Source organism: Dipodomys spectabilis, unplaced genomic scaffold, assembly GCF_019054845.1.
Source record: "Dipodomys spectabilis isolate Male_0828 unplaced genomic scaffold, ASM1905484v1 ptg000125l, whole genome shotgun sequence".
NCBI classification, from domain to species: Eukaryota; Metazoa; Chordata; class Mammalia; order Rodentia; family Heteromyidae; genus Dipodomys; species Dipodomys spectabilis.
This window is the reverse complement of record NW_024870802.1, coordinates 19,593,679-19,613,983: the sequence shown is the minus strand read 5'-3', so window position 1 is coordinate 19,613,983 and position 20,305 is coordinate 19,593,679. Positions and strand designations below refer to the sequence as shown.

General features: G+C 40.4%; 1 protein-coding gene across 3 annotated transcripts in view; it reads right to left on the bottom strand.

Moving 5' to 3' along the window:
* Positions 1–20,305, bottom strand: part of Cpeb3 (cytoplasmic polyadenylation element binding protein 3) — a 153,249-nt gene that overhangs the window by 50,585 nt on the left and 82,359 nt on the right. For all 3 annotated transcript variants that reach the window (XM_042689250.1, XM_042689249.1, XM_042689251.1), the window contains 2 exons: positions 18,775–18,942; positions 15,952–16,041 (listed from right to left, as the gene is read on the bottom strand). In XM_042689250.1, the coding sequence (XP_042545184.1) occupies positions 15,952–16,041; positions 18,775–18,942 (258 nt within the window). The remainder of the gene's footprint in view (positions 1–15,951; positions 16,042–18,774; positions 18,943–20,305) is intronic.

Here is a 20,305-nt window from a genome sequence, read left to right as displayed (position 1 = left end):
AATTTTTCAACATGAACAATTGTGGAAAAGAAAGAAAATTAAAAGCACAATATTTTTCTAGAAAAGAGGGTACTATACTCTCCCATTGTATAAAAAGATGTGCAGGTTCTGGCTTTGCTTTTACTTGCAGTGGTGGGTCATTTTTAAAAGACCCAACAGTTCTTAAAATCAATGAATGCTATTAGTGATTTCTATGTTTCAGGTAACAGCTGCAAATGGAAAATAATTTCAGGTTGTTGGGCTGCATCCCAGCTGCACTCATAAAATGGTTGCTCAATCAGAGATAGCTGGCTTCCCATCGAGACCAGTGGCAGAAGGAAAAGTTGATGGCTTGAACAGTCAGAGAGCTCTCTCCTCTCAGAAAATCCAGCCTCCTTAATTACCAATGACCTTCCTAGAGAGACTGAAGGGCACCTTCCAGCTGGAGCTGCCTTAGTTCAGACTGGTTTTTTTTTTTTTTTTGGCCCAAGCAGTCTGTTGCAAACATTCTCTCTGACCTTGGTTTTCAGGTCAGAGGACTTACCTGGTTTGCCTAAGGAGATCTGACTTTGGATTCAGCTCAAGAGAACCAAATATATCTGGGAGGGACAAGGCATAATACTATGCACTGAAGTTACAAAGATGAATAAGCCAAAAGAACCCTGCCTTGGATAATCTGTTTGTCAATGACTACTTACATAAAAGTGCTATGTTGGGGGTATGTCCTACAGAACACAGGTAAGGAACAAATGGAAGAGATTTATCCAAACATCAAGGAAAGCAATAGAACAAAGGTGATATCTAATCTGTGGGATGATTACTTTTCCAGGAAGTAAAGGCATTCTGAGTTCAGGAAAGAGAACAGGCACTGACATGGAAAGACCAAAGGGGAGAGAGCTAAGCAGAATTTGTGGTTTAGAGCATAGCACTTGGGGGAAATTAATCCACTTATCAATCCCGTCTGCTGCCAGATAAACACAATGGTCTATGAACTAGATCTCTGGTTTATCTTCCTCTTGGATGAGAACATCTGAACCCTCATATACCCTAGATGCTGCAGGGGAAATTGACACGCGCAAATCCTTGTGCTCAGTAAGCTTATATGATAGTTCAAGATGGTCATGAAGCATAAGTACACAGAGGACTTTAACCTAGGAACAATGTATGAAAGCTCCTGAGTTATTTTTAAAAGTGTATTTCTAAAAGTTGAATGTCAAAGAAAGAAGAACAATTACTTTTGGCAAAGAAGCCATAGATAGAGAATGAAGAAAAATGAGGTGGTGACCCTGGGGCCAGATTTTAATGTTATGCTCAGGTAAAAACACAACATGGAAGGAGATTCCAAGAGAAGAAATTATTCCAAGTTAAAATGTAGAAATGGCTCTGAAAATAGATACTGTCCAAGTCCATGGATTCCTAAACATTCCTTTTGGTGCCACAACCAAACATGACTTTGACTATATTTACTACACAGAGGCAAGACAAACATTTTGGTTCTAGCTTGTTTTATGTTTTCTATTATGTTAATAACTGCTTCTTTGTGGGCTTGTCGTCAGTAGGGAGGAGTGGTGGTATTTGAGAATGAATAGCAACAACAAAAAAGTTTGCTGAGCAGAACCACTTCAGAAATGAAAACTGGCAATCCACTTCCTGTGTACTCAGTAAAGTCCTGCAGTCCAGGGCAGTGACCTGGACATTTGGCCTTAAAATCTGCTCTGTTTACATAATCACACATTCCCTATATAAAGAGGTCCTTGTGAAGTCTGCCAATCTGTCAGTTCTAGTCACAGTCAGTTCTAACAAGCACCTGACCAAGGAAAACAGACTAGACCAGGGGATGTAGAAGGGAACTGGTCAGACCAGTTGGACAATTTTATTACTAAGCATTATATTTTCATGGGAAGAGGCAAGGATTAGCATTATTTAACCCTTAGTAACCCCAAATTCTGAGTTGGTGCTTACATGCACTGTCTCATGTAATCCTCTTAACAACCTAATACTAATAGTCCTAATACTGCTACTAGTATGTACTGAGGTGAGTAAACTGAGGCTCAGAGATTAAATCACTTATTCAGTATCACTTAGACAGTACTGTTGGTGCCAAGTCCAAATCCAGAAACCTAGTCTATTCCACTACTTGTTGCATTTTTCACAATATTTCAGACAACTAGTGAGTTCTACTTTACCCCAGTAAATGTTCCCATACAGATGGATGGGACTTTAGCCCAGCCCTACACTGAGTTCTGACAAGTAATTGCTTCTTTTCTCTGGACTTGAATACTCCAGTTCTTGGATGTTGCCTCTATTGTATTACCTCTGTGCCACAGTTTCCCCTCTAACACTAAGGTCATTCTATTTGAAAGACAATCCAGATCTGTGCTCAGCTTTCAAGAACTTTCACCAGATCCTGCCAGCAAACTTCCTATTTCCTTTTTTTTCTTTCTTTCTTTTTGTGGGTCCTGGGACTTGGTCCTGGGCACTGTCCCTGTACCTCTCTGTGCTCAAGGCTAGCACTCTACTACTACAGCCACAGCACCACTTCTGGCTTTTTCTGTTTATGTGGTACTGAGGAATTGAACCCAGGGCTTCCTGCATGCTAGGCAAGCACTCTACACTAAGCCACCCAGTTTCCCATTTCCTTTTTTTTTTTGGTCGGTTTTGGGGCTTGAACTCTGGGCCTGGGCGATGTCCCTCAGCTCTTCAGCTCAAGGCGAGCACTCTACCACTTGACCCACAGCACTACTTCCGGCTTTCTAGTGGTTTATTGGAGATAAGAGTCTCATGGAGTGGGCTGGGAAGGTGGCTCAGTGGTAGAGCGCTTGCCTTGCATGCATGAGGCCCTGGGTTCGATTCCTCAGCACTGCATAAGCAAAAAAGAAAAAAGCCAGAAGTGGCACTGTGGCTCAAGTGGCAGAACGCTAGCCTTGAGCTGAAGAGCTGAGGGACAGCGCCCAGGCCCAGAATTCAGGCCCCATGACCGAACTCCCCCCCCCCCCCAAAAAAAAAGTCTCATGGACTTTCCTGCCCAGGCTGGCTTTGAACCGTGATCTGAGTAGCTAGGATTACAGGCATGAGCCACTGGCACCCGGCCCCCCATTTCCTTTTTTAAAAATATGTTTTAGATTTCACCAGATGTTTTTAAAACAATGACATTCCATTTGATGCTCAAGATTTTTATTCTAATTAAAATGTTTGCAGTATTGGAGAATCAAACCTTTGATTCTTATTTTCCTCGTCTTACCTAATCCATTTCATTGATTGATTGAGATGCTAGGGACTTAACCCAGGGCCTCACCCCTGGAAGCAAGTACTCTCCCCACTGAGTTTCATCATCCATCCCAGTTTCCCATTTTTAATTCTTGCACCTAATATATCATCTTTTGTTCATACTTGTTCATAGCCCATTCAGGTCCCATGCAATTCATGTTAACAAGTCCTGACCAAAGCTAAAACATCCTCTGCCTCATCCTGCCAAATTTGCATTTCATTTCAGTTTCTGAAATCTACTCTTTTCCAAAGAAAGTGTTCATCAAGAATAGTTACAGTTTCTCTGAACTAAACAAGCACCTGCCCTTCCCAGCACCTCTGCCTGGGCACAGCACAGTATGTACTCTGTGACCTTGTACAAGCTGTCTCTGCTATTTATGTAGCTGCTCAAGCTTTGTCATGTGGCCTGTATATTCCCATTGCTTTCTCCTTTCTGTACAGTTCCAAAAGCTATAAATGCTTTGCAAGCAAAGACTGCCTTTAAAATCTATCTTCAATACAATGCTAAAAAAAATAGGTGCTAAAAAGATACTCTCCATTTTAACAAAAGTTTACAAAGACAAAAAAAGCTCATTGGGGCTGGGAAGTTGGCTCAGTGGTAGAGTGCTTGCCTCGCATGCATGAGGCCCTGTGTTTGACTCCTCAGCACCACATAAGCAGAAAAAAGCTGGAAGTGGTGCTGTGGCTCAAGTGGTAGAGCACTAGCCTTGAGCTAAAGAGCTGAGGAACAGCGCCCAGGCCCAGAGTTCAGACCTCATGACCAGACCCCTCCCCCCCCCTCCTGAATAGCTAGGATTACAGGTGTGAGCCACTGGCACCCAGTGTTTCCTCAGCACCACATAAGCAGAAAAAAGCTGGAAGTGGTGCTGTGGCTCAAGTGGTAGAGCACTAGCCTTGAGCTAAAGAGCTGAGGAACAGCGCCCAGGCCCAGAGTTCAGACCTCATGACCAGACCCCTCCCCCCCCCCAAAAAAAAGCTCATCATTGTTATATGAAGTACAGTTTCCATGTTTTTTTTTGTTGTTGTTGTTTTGTTTTTTTTTGTCAGTCATGGGGCTTGAATGCTGGACCATGGTGCTGTCCCTCAGCTCTTCAGCTCAAGGCAAGTGCTCTATCACTTTAGTCACAGTGCTACTTCCAGTTTTCTGGTGGTTAATTGGAGATAAGAGTCTCGTGGACTTTCCTGCCCAGGCTGGCTTTGAACCATGATCCTCAGATCTCACCCTCCTGAATAGCTAGGATTACAGGTGTGAGCCACTGGCACCCAGTGTTTCCATGTTTTTACAAGAAAATCCTTTCTTCGAATAAAAGGTGGAACCTAGCATATATTCCAACATTCGGGAAAGAAGGAAGAAAAGAAAGAGAGAGAGAGAGAGAGAGAGAGATGGACGGGAGGGAAGGGAGGGAAAGGAGGAAAGGGGAAGGAGAGAGGAAGGGAAAGGTGAAGGGATATTACTCAAAAGATTACAAACTACAAAAGGTTAAGTACATAATAAAAATCCTCTGGCTTCCCAACTAATGAATTTTTCTAACTCAAAAGGTGGAAAAACTGGAAATCTGAAGCTAAAACAAAACTTACTTTCACTCAAACTGTACTATGAGGGAAAAAACTGTGAAGTTTGAAAACTTTCCTTTCTAAAGCTGAACAAAAATGAAATAGACACTACACTCCAGCCCACTGTAGCTGCACAGTGACCTTGATTTTGCCCGTTTAAAGTAGAACCCCCTCAAATGGCAAGTCTTTAACTGTCTGACTCAAAGTCAATCTGAATCCCATATGGTCTGCCTTATGCTAGGTTCCAAAAGCATGTTAGTATTATATAAACTCCCACAACTGCATGACTTGGTCACAAGAACCAACAGGCTGGCCAACCTGGCCAGTGTGGAGGAAATACATAATCACCAGCTGAAACCACCACTCAGAAGGACACACTTTTCTGAAAATGGAAAGGATTCATCAGCATGCATAAGCCTGGCTTACTCCTGTGTACAGATTTCTATTCCTGTTCCTGTCTGGGTAGCTGGACCCTGTGCCCCCAGACAGCTCAAGCTAAAACTAGCTGCCCAAGTAAGCTGAGGATGCTGGCTTCATCCATTCCATCGCCAGCATCATTGACTTCTACAGGCAGTTTCAGTCCAACATCTGCAGCTTGCTATTGTTCTTGGCTCTGACCAGCAGCAGTAGAGAGGCTGTGCTCACTGCCCAGGGGTTACCAGCTCCTCTTCTGGCTCCCATGTGAGAGATGATAATACTATCAGGAGCTATTTACTGCAGATCCAGGATAGAAGGCTCAGGACAGGTAGACATTTTTTGGTAGCTCCAGTGACAACTTTGCATATGTGACATTCTCTCCCAGGAGTCAATGGAGAGAGACTGTGCTAAACACATTTATCACTAAATTTCTCATGCCAAACCTCTCTTTCTAGCTGCCATATTCACAGCCTCATGCTCAACGAAGCAAAACTAAGCTGTTCTTTTATCAAATAGTCAAGGAACTCACGGCTCTATCGTTAGAATGATGAATGTTATATTTAGGTCTTAAAAGATAAACTGGACCAGTTAGATTTCTTCTCTGTGGAATTCATCTAGAAACAGGAAAACAGTAAGAGCTGATTCACAGAATGTTGGAATATTACAGTTGGAATGAATAGTTCCCAGTATTTAAGTCCCTGCAGCCTGTTACCCCTTAGTACAGCCTCTATGACACTTGGTCATATCACACTTCCTGTTTTTGGGTTTCCATTGGCACTTACAACCACACACCTGATTAGTACACCAGAACCACTGAGCACTGCAATTAAAGAACTCAATTACAAAGCAGCTCATTCAGGTCCAGAAACAGTGTAGCATCTCTTCATGTGCCTATTGGCCATTCCTACTTCTTCTTTTGAGAAGTCTCTATTTAAGTCTTTAGCCCATTCATTAATTGGGTTGTTGTTACTGAGGGTTTACTTTGGAGGAATATTTTGAGCTCTAAGTAGATTTTAGATATGAGGTCCTTGTTGGATGCATAGCTAGTAAAAATCTTCTCCCATTCTGTGGGCTTTCTAGAAACCTAACAATAACAGATTCTGGCTGGGTTATGGCCAAAAGGGGATGCTATTACACTGCTGGTGGGAGTATAAACTTGTTCAACCATTCTGGAAAGCAGTATGGAGGGTCCTCAAAAGACTAAACATAGAGCTCACCTATGACCCAGCAATTCCGCTCCTGGGCATTTGTCCAATAGAAGACAAACAAGGCCACACTAAAGCTACCCTCACAGCCATGTTTGTTGCAGCATTGTTTACCATAGCCAAGATATAGAATCAACCTAGATGCCCCTCAGTGGACAAATGGATCAAGAAAATGTGGTATATATACACAATGGAATTCTCTTCCATCAGAAAGAATAATATTGTACTATTCCTAAGGAAATGGAAAGACTTGGAAAAAAATTACATTAAGTGAAGTAAGCCAGACCCAACGAAACATAGGTTGCATGGTTTCTCTCACTTGTTGTAACAAGATTGTGCCTATAGCCGGGCGCCGGTGGCTCACGCCTGTAATCCTAGCTACTCAGGAGGCTGAGATCTGAGAATCGAGGTTCAAAGCCAGCCCGGGCAGGAAAGACCGTGAGACTCCTATCTCCAATAAACCACTAGAAAACCGGAAGTGGCGCTGTGGCTCAAGTGGTAGAGCGCTCGCCTTGAGCTGAAGAGCTGAGGGACAGCGCCCAGGCCCAGAGTTCAAGCCCCATGACTGACAAAAAAAAAACAAAAACAAAAACAACGATTGTGCCTATAAATTTACAAGTAAACACACTGGATGGTAAAAGACAAAAAATACACTGGACATGATAAATTATACAGGACTCTAGACATTCACACGGTGAGACCAAAGGAGGATATTCTTAAGAGAAGATCATAAAGGCTCAACAGCTATGTGCATATGATCATATAAAATGATGTTTACTAAAATGCACTCCAAGAAATGGAAACAAGAGGATTTTTTGTTATTTTGCTTTTTGTTTTGTTTTTCTCTTTTGTTGCTGTTTTTGTTTCCTGTACATTTTGTCTTGTATGTAAGTTTATTTGTTTGGGGGAGGGCAACGGGGAGGGGGCACAAAATGGTGGGACAAGGGATGAACAAATGAAGCAGTGATACTCACTAAACACTGTTGAAAATGAAATATACAACTTTTTGGGGTGGCCAGGAGGGAAAAACTGGGGAAAAAAACAAGGTAAGAGATAACACCGTTCAAAAAGAAATGCGCTGCCGGGTACTGGTGGCTCACATCTGTAATCCTAGCTACTCAGGGGGCTGAGATCTAAGGATCATGGTTCAAAGCCAGCTGGGGCAGGAAAGTCCGTGAGACTCTTATCTCCAGTAAACCACCAGAAAACCATAAGTGGTGTTGTGGCTCAAATGGTAGAGTGCTCGCCTTGAGCTGAAGAGCTGAGGGACAGCGCCCAGGCCCAGAGTTCAAGCCCCATGACCAAACAAACAAAACAAACAAACAACATCAAAAAAGAAATGTACTTATTACTTAACTTATGTAACTGTGACCCTTTATACATCATCTTTACAATGACAATTTAAAACAAGATTAAAAAATAGTATAGTATCATCAAGGAGGCAGAATTCCATATTTAAGATCTGGTCAAAAGGCAGCTTAGACCTACAGCTCTAGTTTAAGCTATCTCTTTGGAAATACATTAGCTTTGTGAGTATACCAAATAGAATACAAGGACTTAGGAAAAAGACAAAGGCCAAAGGTTTTCAAATAGCTTTACATTTGTTATCCCCTATATCCTCTATACTTTTTTGTTTTACTTATTTTTCAGGTATGGTCCCACTTTTTTGCCTGAGCTAGCCTCAGGTCATGACACGCCTACCTGTGATTTGAAGGGCTGTTCTTTTAGATAAAGAAGTCAGAGATTTTTCTGCTCAAGTAACATCTGAACAGCAGCATAAGGGAAGAAAGAGTGTTGAATTCAGAAATCTGGGCAAAGAGAGCTTTTGACAAAAGCCAAAGAGCTAAGGTAGGAGCTGAGAAGGTGGCTCAGTGGTAGAGCACTTGCCTTGCATGCATGAGGCCCTGGGTTCGATTCCTCAGCACCACATAAGCCAAAAAGAAAAAAAAGCCGGAAGTGGTGCTGTGGCTCAAGTGGTAGAGCACTAACCTTGAGCTGAAGAGCTGAGGGACAGCGCCCAGGCCCAGAGGTCAGGCCCCACGACCGGACCCCCCCCAAAAAAAAAAAAAAAAAAAAAAAGCTGGAAGTGGCACTATGGCTCAAGTGGCAGAGCGCTAGCCTTGGGCTGAAGAGCTGAGGGACAGCGCCCAGGCCCAGAATTCAGGCCCCACAACTGGACCCCCCCCCCAAAAAAAGAGCTAAGGTATAGTGGTACAAGTGCATAATCTAGGCATCCAGAAGACTGAGGCAAGAGGATTTCAAGTTCAACGCCAGCTTAGTCTACACAATGAGACTCTACCTTATTTTTTTTTAAAAAAAGAACAGCAAGAAAAAATGGACAAAGTAGGTAAGAGAGAAAACAACAGTAAAAACACTTAAAACATTTCAAGTCCAAGATTTATGACTTCCACAGGGCTCCATTATATGACAAATACAGAGGCAGAAAGGTAAGTTCGCAGCTGCAAACTGCCATTTATCTAATCTGGAGCTAAGCAAAAAAAAATTGCTGCAGATGTTCAAATTACCATAAACTCCACAAAGAAATTGCTTTGGGAAGCCATGTGATACCAAATTGAGTCATCAAGATTCTCATTTCTTTTAACTTTATCTAAGTAGCTTGTCACTCAGCCTAAAGAAAATAACATGAAAGATAAGAAGAATACAAGAATATATTAACAAAAGTATTTTTTTCTAATAGCCTAAATAACCAACAAGCAAATAAACTAGACTATAGCACTAGGACATGCAGCCTTTGAAAATATCCAAGTTATGCCAAAATTTGAGGGGAGAGGAAAAGGAAAGGTACATAGAAGATTCTGTCTCTGCTCTTATGACAGCCCTGATCCCTAACAAACATGTATATGTATAAAGACTCAAAAAAAAAGATATGGCTAGTTCTGTTGCAGAGGCTGCATTATTCTCTCTCTCTCTTTTTTTCTATTGGTCTTGCGGCTTGAACTCAAGGCCTGAGTGCTGTCCCTGAGCCTCTCTGTGCTCAAGGCTAGTGCTCTACTTACCACTTTGAGTCACAGTGCTGCCACATCTGGTTTTCTGGTGGCTAATTGGAAGTAAGAGTCTCATGGACTTTTCTGCCACAGCTGACTTTGAACCATGATCCTCAGATCTCAACCTCTTGAGCAGCTAGTATTTACAGGCATAAGCTACTGGCTCCTGTTGCATTATTCTTATTGTTCACAAAATAACACGTTCACTGAAAATCAGATTACATTAGTCTTGTTCTATTACTTTATCTGATTCTGGTTCTTTACATTATCAAGGCCTAGAATAACTATAGAAATTTTGGAGATCAGGTATTTGAGGAGAGGGCCACCATGCTCTGTTTCACAATTGCAGTAATTTGGTAATACCCTTTGGAGCTGACTACTCCTTCTTGAAACTTTTCACTTCCAGTCTTTTAGTCATGTAAATCTCCATTGCATCCCCTCTTCTTCCTACTAACAAAATTTACTTACTTGTTTTATATTTTCTTTCCCTTCTCTATAAAGATTCTCAAGAGATCACAATAGGAGCCAAATAAGTATTACCTTTTTGCTCATGTGCATAAAACCTAAAAAATGACTTAATTTTCCTCAACATTTCTGTTTCTAGGAATTTAGCTGAAGAAAATAATCAAAGAAAGGGACAAAGACTGGCCTGCAAAATTGGTATCAGAGTACCATTTAACTTTTCAATAGGCCTAAAAATAACAACTATCTAACCATGTGGGTAGCTTCTAAAGTGAGTTCATGCAATACTGGTTAATGACCTGGGAAAAAACTCTTGGCATACTTTAATCTTCATAAAAGTTGGGTAAAAAACTGTGTATGTCTGGAAGTGGTGCTGTAGCTCAAGTGGTAGAGTGCTTGCCTTGAGCTGAAGAGCTGAGGGATAGCACTCAGGCCCAGAGTTCAAGCCCCACAACCAACAACAACAACAACAAAAAATACTGTGTATGTCATACTGGTCAAGTGGATCAAGTAGTGATAGAACACCTACCTAGCAAGCATGAGGCCCTGAGCTCAAACAACTCTGGTGTAAAAAAAAAAAAAAAAAAAAGAACAAAACAGTATATGTAATATAACATCAAATTTGGGTTCGTAAGTACTTTGAGGGGAAAAAGTCTGAAAGGAAATACACGAAAATATTTTTTAAAAGGATTTAGCCTTGGTCATGTGATTAGCATTTTAACTGTTCTCTATTCTTGAAGGTTATGTATATATGTGTGTATGTACATAAGCGTACACACATGCAGGTACGAGGGCTTGAACTCAGAGTACATGTACTATCCCACTCAAAGCTGACACTATACTACTTGAGCCACAGCTCTATTTCTGGCTTTCTGGTGGTTAATGAAGAGTCCAGATTTTCCTGGCTGGCTTTGAACCATGATGATTAGATCTCAGCCTCCTAAGTAGCTAGGATTATAGTTGTGAGCCACCAACTATACTGTGGGCTTATTTTTGCCAGTTAACTAGAAGCAAGAGTCTCTCAGATATGTCTACGTAGGCTGGCTTTGAATCTCTATCCTCAGATCTCAGCATCCTGAGCAGATAAGGTTAAAGGCATGAGCCACCATCTCTTTTCAATAACTTTACCATCTCTTTTGAATAACCATCTTTAATCTTGTACTCATTCCTCAATAAACATAATGACACTGATTAGTATTTTGTATTATGACCTATTCTTGGGAGGAGCTTATTTTTTCCCCAGAACTTACAATTTCAATTCTATTGTTCTAGAAGTATAAACTATGTGAACAGTCTCAAAAAAAACCAGCCCTCAAATATTTCAGGATTTCTTTGCTGGTATATAATTTGAACTCAGAGTCTTGTACTTTCAGCTCTATCACCTGAGCCACATCTCCCTCCTGACTTTGTGCTGCTTAATTGGAAATGGACTCTCACAGACTTTTCTACCAGGGCTGGCCTTTTTCTTTTTTGCCATTCCTAGGGTTTGAACTCAGGGGCTGGGCACTGTCCCTGAGCTTCTTTTGCTCAAGGTTAGCACTCTACAACTTAAGTCACAGAGTCATTTCTGGTCTTTTCTGTTTATGTGGTACTAAAGAATCAAACCCAGGGCTTCACACATGGTAGGCAAACACTGGACCACTAAGCCACATTCCAAGCCCCATAAATGTCCTTCCTTTCTTTTCTTTCCGTTTTTCTCTTTCTTTCTTTCTCTCTGTCTCTTTCTCTTTCCCTTCCTTCCTTCCTCCCTCCCTCTCTCCCTTCCTTCCTTCCTTTTTTCCTTTCTCTTGCTTTTTGGTAACAGTCCTGGAGCTTGAACTCAGGACCTGGACACTGTTCCTGAGCTTTTGTACTTAAGGCTAGCACTCTACCCCTTTGAGCCAGAGTGCCATTTGCCATACCTGGCTTTGAGACATCATTTTCTACAACCCAGCCTCATCAGTAGCTAGAATTACAGGCATAACTCACCAGCATCCAGCTCTATCCCTCAATACTTTGACTAGAGTTTAATTTCTTCTTACATTAAGAATTAAATAAAGGGGCTGGGCGCCGGTGGCTCACGCCTGTAATCCTAGCTACTCAGGAGGCTGAAATCTGAGGATCACAGTTCAAAGCCAGCCTGGGCAGGAAAGACTGTGAGACTCTTATCTCCAATAAACCACTCAGAAAACCAGAAGTGGAGCTGTGGCTCAAGTGGTAGAGCACTAGCCTTGAGCTAAAGAGCTAAGGGACAGCACCTAGGCCCAGAGTTCAAGCCCCAGGACCGATTAAAAAAAAAAAAAAAGAATTAAATAAAGGTGGTTCAAAGCCAACTGAGTTAGGAAAGTCTGGGAGGCTCTTATCTCCAATACTAGTGGTATAGCGATAGCTTTAAAGGGATAGCACACAGTTCCTGAATTCAAGCCCTCACACACACACAAAAATTAAATCAAGAAAACATCAAGAAAACAAAAAGCAAGATTTTGTTTCAATTTTATTGTTAGACTTTTGAAAATATTTTAAGCTATTTCAATTTAACCTGAATATTCTCTCTTTACCCTAAGACAAACATTACACAAATGCTTCATTCCACTCCCTCTCTCTCTGGAGGACCTAGATCAGTTTGGGGGAGGGGAGGAATCCTACTTCTTTAAAGCCTTTTCATTTGCATTGCTTTCTCCTATCTCATATTTTATCTACCCTTCCTTCATTTATTCAAAGGCCCTAATGCTCCTTTCATATTGTCTTTCTCATCAGTCTGCTTAGAACTTGCTTCCCTATGCTTTGTAACTAACACCTCAATTTTTGGATCAGCCTAAATGTCATTTTCTCAGAGAAGCTCTCTCCATACCCCCAATCTAAAGAGATGTAGCCTCGTCTCTACTGCACTCTTCATTCATCGAGGAAATTTACCACAGGTTATAATCATATTTATTTTTGTGACTATTTGATTAATTGCTTGTCTCCCCTGGAAATATCATCTTATGAGGTTAGGGGCCACATCATAAAGCCAAACATTCTGACTTGCATACATTCCATGTTCTCAGCAGTGCTCTGAAGGGCACCAAGCACTTAGTTGCTTGTGGTCCTCAACTGATCCAGAGGCTTCAGATCCTCAGTGGTCTCAGTGCTGCAATGTGCACTCAAATACTATGGGTTTCTTTGCTGGTACGGGGCTGCTGCTCCCACAACACGTAAGTTGATGTGCCTGGCCACTATTTCTCTATTTGGCTTTTAAGAACTTTATAATACACTGAAAATGGTCATGGTTTTAAAAATGCTGTTCAGATAAACTTGTTGGATGAATGGAAAATTCTTTTTTATAAGGCATTTACTTCTTAAGAGATGAGGCTCAATAGTTAAGGGTCAAGTTTTCTTCTCTGCTTATGTATAAGCTTAAAACAAAAAACCAAATAGGCCAGTTCTAATGGCCAGCCTAGATGAGCTAAGAAAAATTATGATCATCAAAAGATAACATTTGGAAGGTACTGTACAGTTTGAGGTGAATGACTTAGATATCCCCAACATTGTAAATATTGTAAGAATGCTCAACATTATTTAACTCTTGGAATAATAACAAATTTCTTTAGGTTCTCCCCAAATAGGTCAACTTGAAGACTTTAGCTAAGAGCAAAACAACAGGATCCAACTGTCTAATAATTATTTCTCCTGTCTGACCTCAATCACCAGAAAGGCAATCTGCTCTCAGAGGATGCAAGGCTGAGAACCAGAATCAAGAATATTCCCTTGCTGGCTTGGCTTTCACTGGTCCATGTCAACCTCAGCAATGAAACAAGGGCAGCAAAACTAGTGTACTATATACAGTTCTATATTACCATTCTTATCTATGGGAGAAATACAAAAAATGGGGAGTTTACGGACATAGTAAACTCTGTTCTATTCAAACCCTAATGTTTTCTCTTAAATTCTCAGTTATAAGTTTTAGTAGGATATTGTAACTTTACATATATACAGAGAAGGTAGTCGAGAATAGTGATCCAAAGACCATTGGATGTAACACATGACTGAGAGAAACAAAAAGAAACTGACAGTCCTTAAGTACCAGAAGGAAGAAGTCACAGTAATAAGTCAGTCTGCTATGCTTTTTAACACTGCATTGACTGGGAGAGAGCAAGAAAAGGGGTGACACTGTCCAAAATGAAATGTACTCTTTACCTGACTTATGTAACTGTATCCCCTCTGCACTTTATAATAACAATTTTAGAAAATTTTAAATTCTATTGACCAATAAAATTTGTAGGAAATCAATTGACATGATAGAAGAATAAAATCAGCTGAGTATGGTGGGTCTATAATCCCAGCACCCGGCAGGCTGAGGCAGGAGGAACTTGAGGCCAGATTGAGCTATAATAGTGAGTTCCAGGAAAGCCTTGCTTACTTAGCAAGGCCTGTCTCTATCCTGTCTTCCCTCCCCCTAAAAGAAGCACCTGGGTCTACAAACACATAGAATTCCTTTGAAATAAATAGCCTTCCTTTTCAGTAGATACTTCAGAAGACAAACCAGTGGTTCTATGGCTATTTCAAAATAGTAGTCTATAAAGTGTCTCTAAAGGGATTTGTATGCCACATATAATCTTTTTTTTTCTTTTTGGGGTGGGGTCTGGTCGTGGGGCCTGAACTCTGGGCCTGGACGCTGTTCCTCAGCTCTTCAGCTCAAGGCTAGCACCCTATCACTTGAGCAACAGCTCCACTTCCGGCTTTTTTTTTCTTATGTGGTGCTGAGGAATCGAACCCAGGGCCTCAGGTATGCAAGGCAAGCGCTCTACCACTGAGCCACCTCCCAGCCCCATATGCCACATATAATCTTTTAAAAATATAAATCTATCCTTGGCTCACAGGCCATAAAAAACAGGTAGTCCATAGACCCTGTTAGGAGTGTTAATATAAATATGAAGTTCACATGTTATTAATACACATGTTATTGTATCTTTTTTAAAATGTAAACAGGAATAAATACTAATAAATAATTTTAGTTGATTAATATATAAAAATAAATTAAATGTAATTATTATTAATTAGTGCTGGTCCTGGGACTTGAACTCAAAGCCTAGGTGCCATCCCTAAGGATTTTTGCTCAAAGCTGGTACTCTGACACTTTAGCCACTACTCAACTTCTGGCTTTTTGTTGCTTAACTAGAGTTAAGATTATGTCATAAACTTTTTTTTTGTCGGTCGTGGGCCTTGAACTCTGGACCTAAGTGCTGTCCCTCAGCTCTTCAGCTCAAGGCGAGTGCTCTACCACTTGAGCTAGTACCACTTCCGGTTTTCTGAATGTTCATTGGAGATAAGCGTTTCCCGGGTTTTCTGAATGTTTATTGGAGATAAGCGTTTCATGGTCTTTCCTGCCTGGGCTGGCTTTGAACTGTGATCCTCAGATCTCAGCCTCCTGAGTAGCTAGGATTACAGGCGTGAGCCAATGGTGCCCGGCCGAGTTCATAAGATTTATCAAACCACACAGCTACAAAATCCAAATAAAAATGTAACTTTAAATAACCCTTTCCCTTCCTATTGCTGACATTACTCAAAGCCCTAGTTTATTTCTCTCAAAATAATGAAAGGTTAGCAGAAAGTTCATCTATACCAGACTCATAGGATTTGCTGTCAGTTAGTATGCTCCTAGAGGAAGAGCCTCTAGTAGAAACCACACACAAAATAGTCCCAGCTCCTAGTTACTCAGGAGGCTGAGATCTGAAGATCATTGTTTGAAGCCAGCCAAGACAAGAAAGTCTATGAGACTCATATCTTCAATTAACCAGCAAAAAGCCTGAAGGGGAGCTAATAACTCAAGCCTTGAGTGAAAAGCTAAGGGACAGCCAAATGGTAGAGCACCAACCTTGAGCAAAAAAGCTAAAGGACAGTTCAATCACGGGTACTGGCGCGCACACACACAAGCAAGCAAACAAAAGACAAACCAAAACAAGAAAAACAATGATCTATGTTGATCCATGTTCCTACTTAGGAAACAGTCAACAGCTATTTCAAGAACTAAAAGACTGCCTTATTTTGAACTGCTAGGCTTCCTCTTCAACAGTCAAGCAGCAGAGACATTTTCAGTTCATTACCTTTAGGAGGAAAATAGGACTTGCTTTCTGCTTTGTGAGGCCAGTCTACCACGAGAGGTCCAAACCTGCGAAAGCTGGCAGTGATCTCATCTACAAAACAAAGAAGGAATGTTAGCAAAAGAGGAAGAAAGTATTGCAATAAGAATAGCTTAAATAGTTTTTTTACTTAAAAAAAGTTATAAGGAATATTTTCTAAAAGCACTTTTGCAGATGTCAAATCTACAAAGTGAAATAACAATGCTTAGGTGTACATTTATTCACTTTTAACCATGCAAAATGTGCTTGTAGCTATAGTTCATTTTCTTTAAGTGTCAATAAACTTGACATAAGGAAATTGGAAGAGAAAAATCTAGTATTAGCTAAATGACCTCTATGTCAACTTCAAGGGATTCTAAAACTAACAATGTTCTCTCTTTTTTCTTTTTCTTTTTTTTTTTTAAGGCAAAGGTACCGAAAGTAGTTGAAATATAGCTTCACTTGTAGCTGGGTGCCAGTGGCTCATGCCTATAACCCTAGCTACTCAGTAGGCTGAGATGTGAGGATCGTGGTTCAAAGCCAGCCTAGGCAGGAAAGTCCATGAGACTCTTATCTCTAATAAACTACTTAGAAAAAGGCAGAAGTGGACCTGTGGCTCAATGGTAGAACAATAGCCTTAAGCAAAAAGAAGCTCAGGGACAGTACCTAGGTCCTGAATCCAAGTCCCAGAACCAGTACACACACACACACACACACTCACACATACACACATATAATATATACATATATATATTATATAGATATAATATAGTTTCACTTGTTTAGAATCTCTAAGATTATTACAAAAATAAACAATTCTTTTGATGAGAAGTGAGGACTTTAGTTACGGTAACTATTTGATGATAAGAAAATGTTAAAGTCGGGGCTGGGAAGGTGGCTCAGTGGTAGAGCGCTTGCCTTGCATGCATGAGGCCCTGGGTTCGATTCCTCAGCACCACATAAGCAAAAAGAAAAAAAAAAAAAAAAAAAAAAGAAAATGTTAAAGTCCATCATACAGTGGGATGCTGGTAGCTGATGCCTATAATCCTAGCTATTCAGGAGGCTGAAATCTGAGGATCACAGTTCAAAGCCAGCCCGGGCAGGAAATTCTATGAGACTCTCCTCTCCAATAAACCACTAGAAAACTGGAAGTGACACTGTGGCTCAAGCAGTAGAGCGCTAGCCTTGAGCTGAAGAGCGCAGGGACAGCGCCCAAGCCCAGAGTTCAAGCCCCATGACCGACCAAAAAAAACAAAAAAAATCCATCATACCTAGCTCTCATATTTAAATATTATACATTTTATAATGAAAATATATGTAAAAATTGCATCTCAATTAATTTATCTTCTTCTGACTCAAAGCAGAAATTACAACATAGTTCCTACTTAGGTTTAGTTATCTACAATTTTAATGCAGTAAGTCTAAAACGAGAGTCTCTAATCATGAAACTAAAAAGGAAACCATGATAAATTAGAGAAGTGTTAAAGTGAGAACAGCCTGGCAAAACAAGCCTGCCTTCATATTTCCATTTCACATCTAGTTATTTTGAACTAGAGTTGTTTTTCCTTTGTTAGTGTTGTTATGATTACATTTTCTGCATACATTCAACAAATATTTATTGACGTTACTATGTGTTAAAATGAATGTTTTAATTGGCTTTAAGCATAAGTGAAAACTCATTTTCCTTTGGACTAGATAATCATAAAAATGTAGAGAAATTCCAATTAGTCTTCATTCTTCTAAATAGAGGGAGGAAATACTTTGGGAGACAGAGGAGTACTAGCATTTCAATTCTGGGCCTCATGTTTGCTAGAAGGTGCTCTACCACTTGAGTCAAACTCCCAGTGTTTACTTTTGTCAGTTGTGGGGCTTGAACTTGGGGCCTAGGTGCTGTCCCTGAGCTCTTTTGCTCAAGGTTAGCTCTTTACCACTTTAAGCCACATTGCCACTTCTGGTTTTCTAGGGTAACTAGAGATAAGAATCTCATGGATTTTCCTGCTCAGGCAGGCTTTAGACTGCAATCCTTAGATCTGTCTCCTGAGTAAGATTACAGGCCTGAGCCACAAGCTCACAACTATCTGTTGATTTTTGAGGTAGAGTCTTGCTTTCTGCCTGGGTAAGCCTGGACTACAATCCTCCTATCTGTGTTTCCCCACATGGCTAGGATGACATATCACTCTTCTCAGTCATTGGTTGAGATGGAGACTGACAAATCTGTTGCCTGGACTAGCCTTGAATTCCAATGCCTCCCAAGAAGCAAGGTTGTTACAGCCATAGCACCTGACCTGAAAAATGCTTTTCATAAGCAGAAATTTTTATTAAAATATAACAGTGTGATAGCTAAGAGCATAAAGCTCTGATATCAGACTGACTCTGAATTCTAACTATACCAATAGCTATATAATCCTGGATAGATTATTTCTCAAGGATTCTCCATTTTCTCATCAATGAAATGCTGATGATACATTTTATAAAATAGTGATAAGGACTAAATGAGATAGCATAACATGAAGCCCTCAGCACAATGATGGACTTTGTTTGAGTAGAGTTTCATTAAGTATTAGGTCGTATTATTTGAAAATCTATTCTAAAATCAACAAGTAGGAAATGGAAACTTTTGAGACTATCACATTGTCAAATATGGGTAGACCTAAAGCATATAACCTATTACTTCCTCATTATTCAAGTATACTCGCCTCCTACATATTCAGATACAAATGTCCAAAAGCTGACCTGGAGTGAAGTCAGTATCAACTGGTAGAAAGCACAAACCAAGCCTTTGTAAAGTTATCAATGAATGAATAGTACCTTCATCAATGTCAGGAGGAAGACCTCCAACAAACACCTTTCTCGAGTAGCGTTCTACTCGTTCCCCATTTTGACAACGAGTGGGAGAACTTAAGCCAGATGACAAGGCCTGATCACCATGGCTGTCGTCCAAAAAGGCGTCTTCAAAGGGGAAGAGAGAGGATCGACCTGAAACAAAGACAGTTTCTATAATCAGAATGATTTACCTGGACAATAAATGTTATATTAGATGCTTAACGTATGTCATAAAGCATTAAAAAATGGCTCCTTAGCTGTGGCTTTTCCAATAAAATACAAAACTGAAGATGACCAGGTCTACACAAGTTTATACCACTGTTATTGAATAAGGACACACACAACACTGCACTGACAGGATTGATACCGAAGAACCAAAATCGCAGCTGTTTTCCTAAGAAGTCACTGTATTTTGGTTATATGGTCTCTATCACAGCTGTTAGGAAAATACCCAGCAATTAATTTTTGTTTCATCAGTTATTTCTTAAAACACATGGAAAAATAGTATCTATGCACAGACTTGTATCTGCTCTTAATCTCAGAGATTTAGTTCTGAAAACTAGCCCTAATAGTCAAGGTATAATAGAATCTCCTAACTGAGCTAATAACTTCAAACAGTAGAACTAAAAACTGAGTTTTCCCTCTCATCCTAAGCTAATTCAATTTGAAAGTAAACATAGACAACAATGTAGGGAAGAACAAGGAAATCAAAATACATCAATTAAGAGGGAGTATAAATTAAGAGAGGGTATATAGATATAGACACAGTTAACTCTATTAATCTAGATTGATTTTATCTTGTTCAAAAATAGATGAAAAGAGCCAGGCATCCAGCTACTTAGTAGCTGAGACCTGGAGGACTGTGGTTCAAAGCTAGCCTGGAAAGAAAGGTCTTCAAGTCTCCATCTCCAATTAAATAGCAAAATGCTGGACTGGAAGTGTAGCTTAAATGATAGGAGTGCTAGCCATGAGCAAACTGAGTAAGACTGTAAGACCCTTAGTTCAAGCCCCAGTAGCAAAGTACACACATTAAAGAATTACAGATTTATTTTCATTGTTAACAAGTATAACTAAATCCAAGTTTCTCACCTATCCACTTGACATTACTATAAGAAGAGATCTAGCATAATAATGTATAGAATACAGACCAAAAAAGTCACCACATGAATGTAAAACAGGGGAACTATTTGGGGATGGGAACCAGAGGTATTAGGAAGGCAAAGGAGAGGGTGAATGGGAGTGAATATGAATGGGTCAGATACATGCGTAAAATTTAAATGGTCTTAAAAAGGAGAGGGGTTATAAATGAGTAATACAGCCAGGTGCTAGTGGCTCATGCCTGTAATCCTAGCTACTCCTTAGACTGAAATCTGAAAGGCAGCCTGGGCAGGAAAGACCATGAGACGCTTATCTCCAATTAAACACCCAAAAAACCAGAAGTGGAGCTGTGGTTCAAGTGGTAGAGTGCGAGCCTTGAGAGAAAAAACAAAAGCTCAGAGACAGCGCCTAAGCTCTG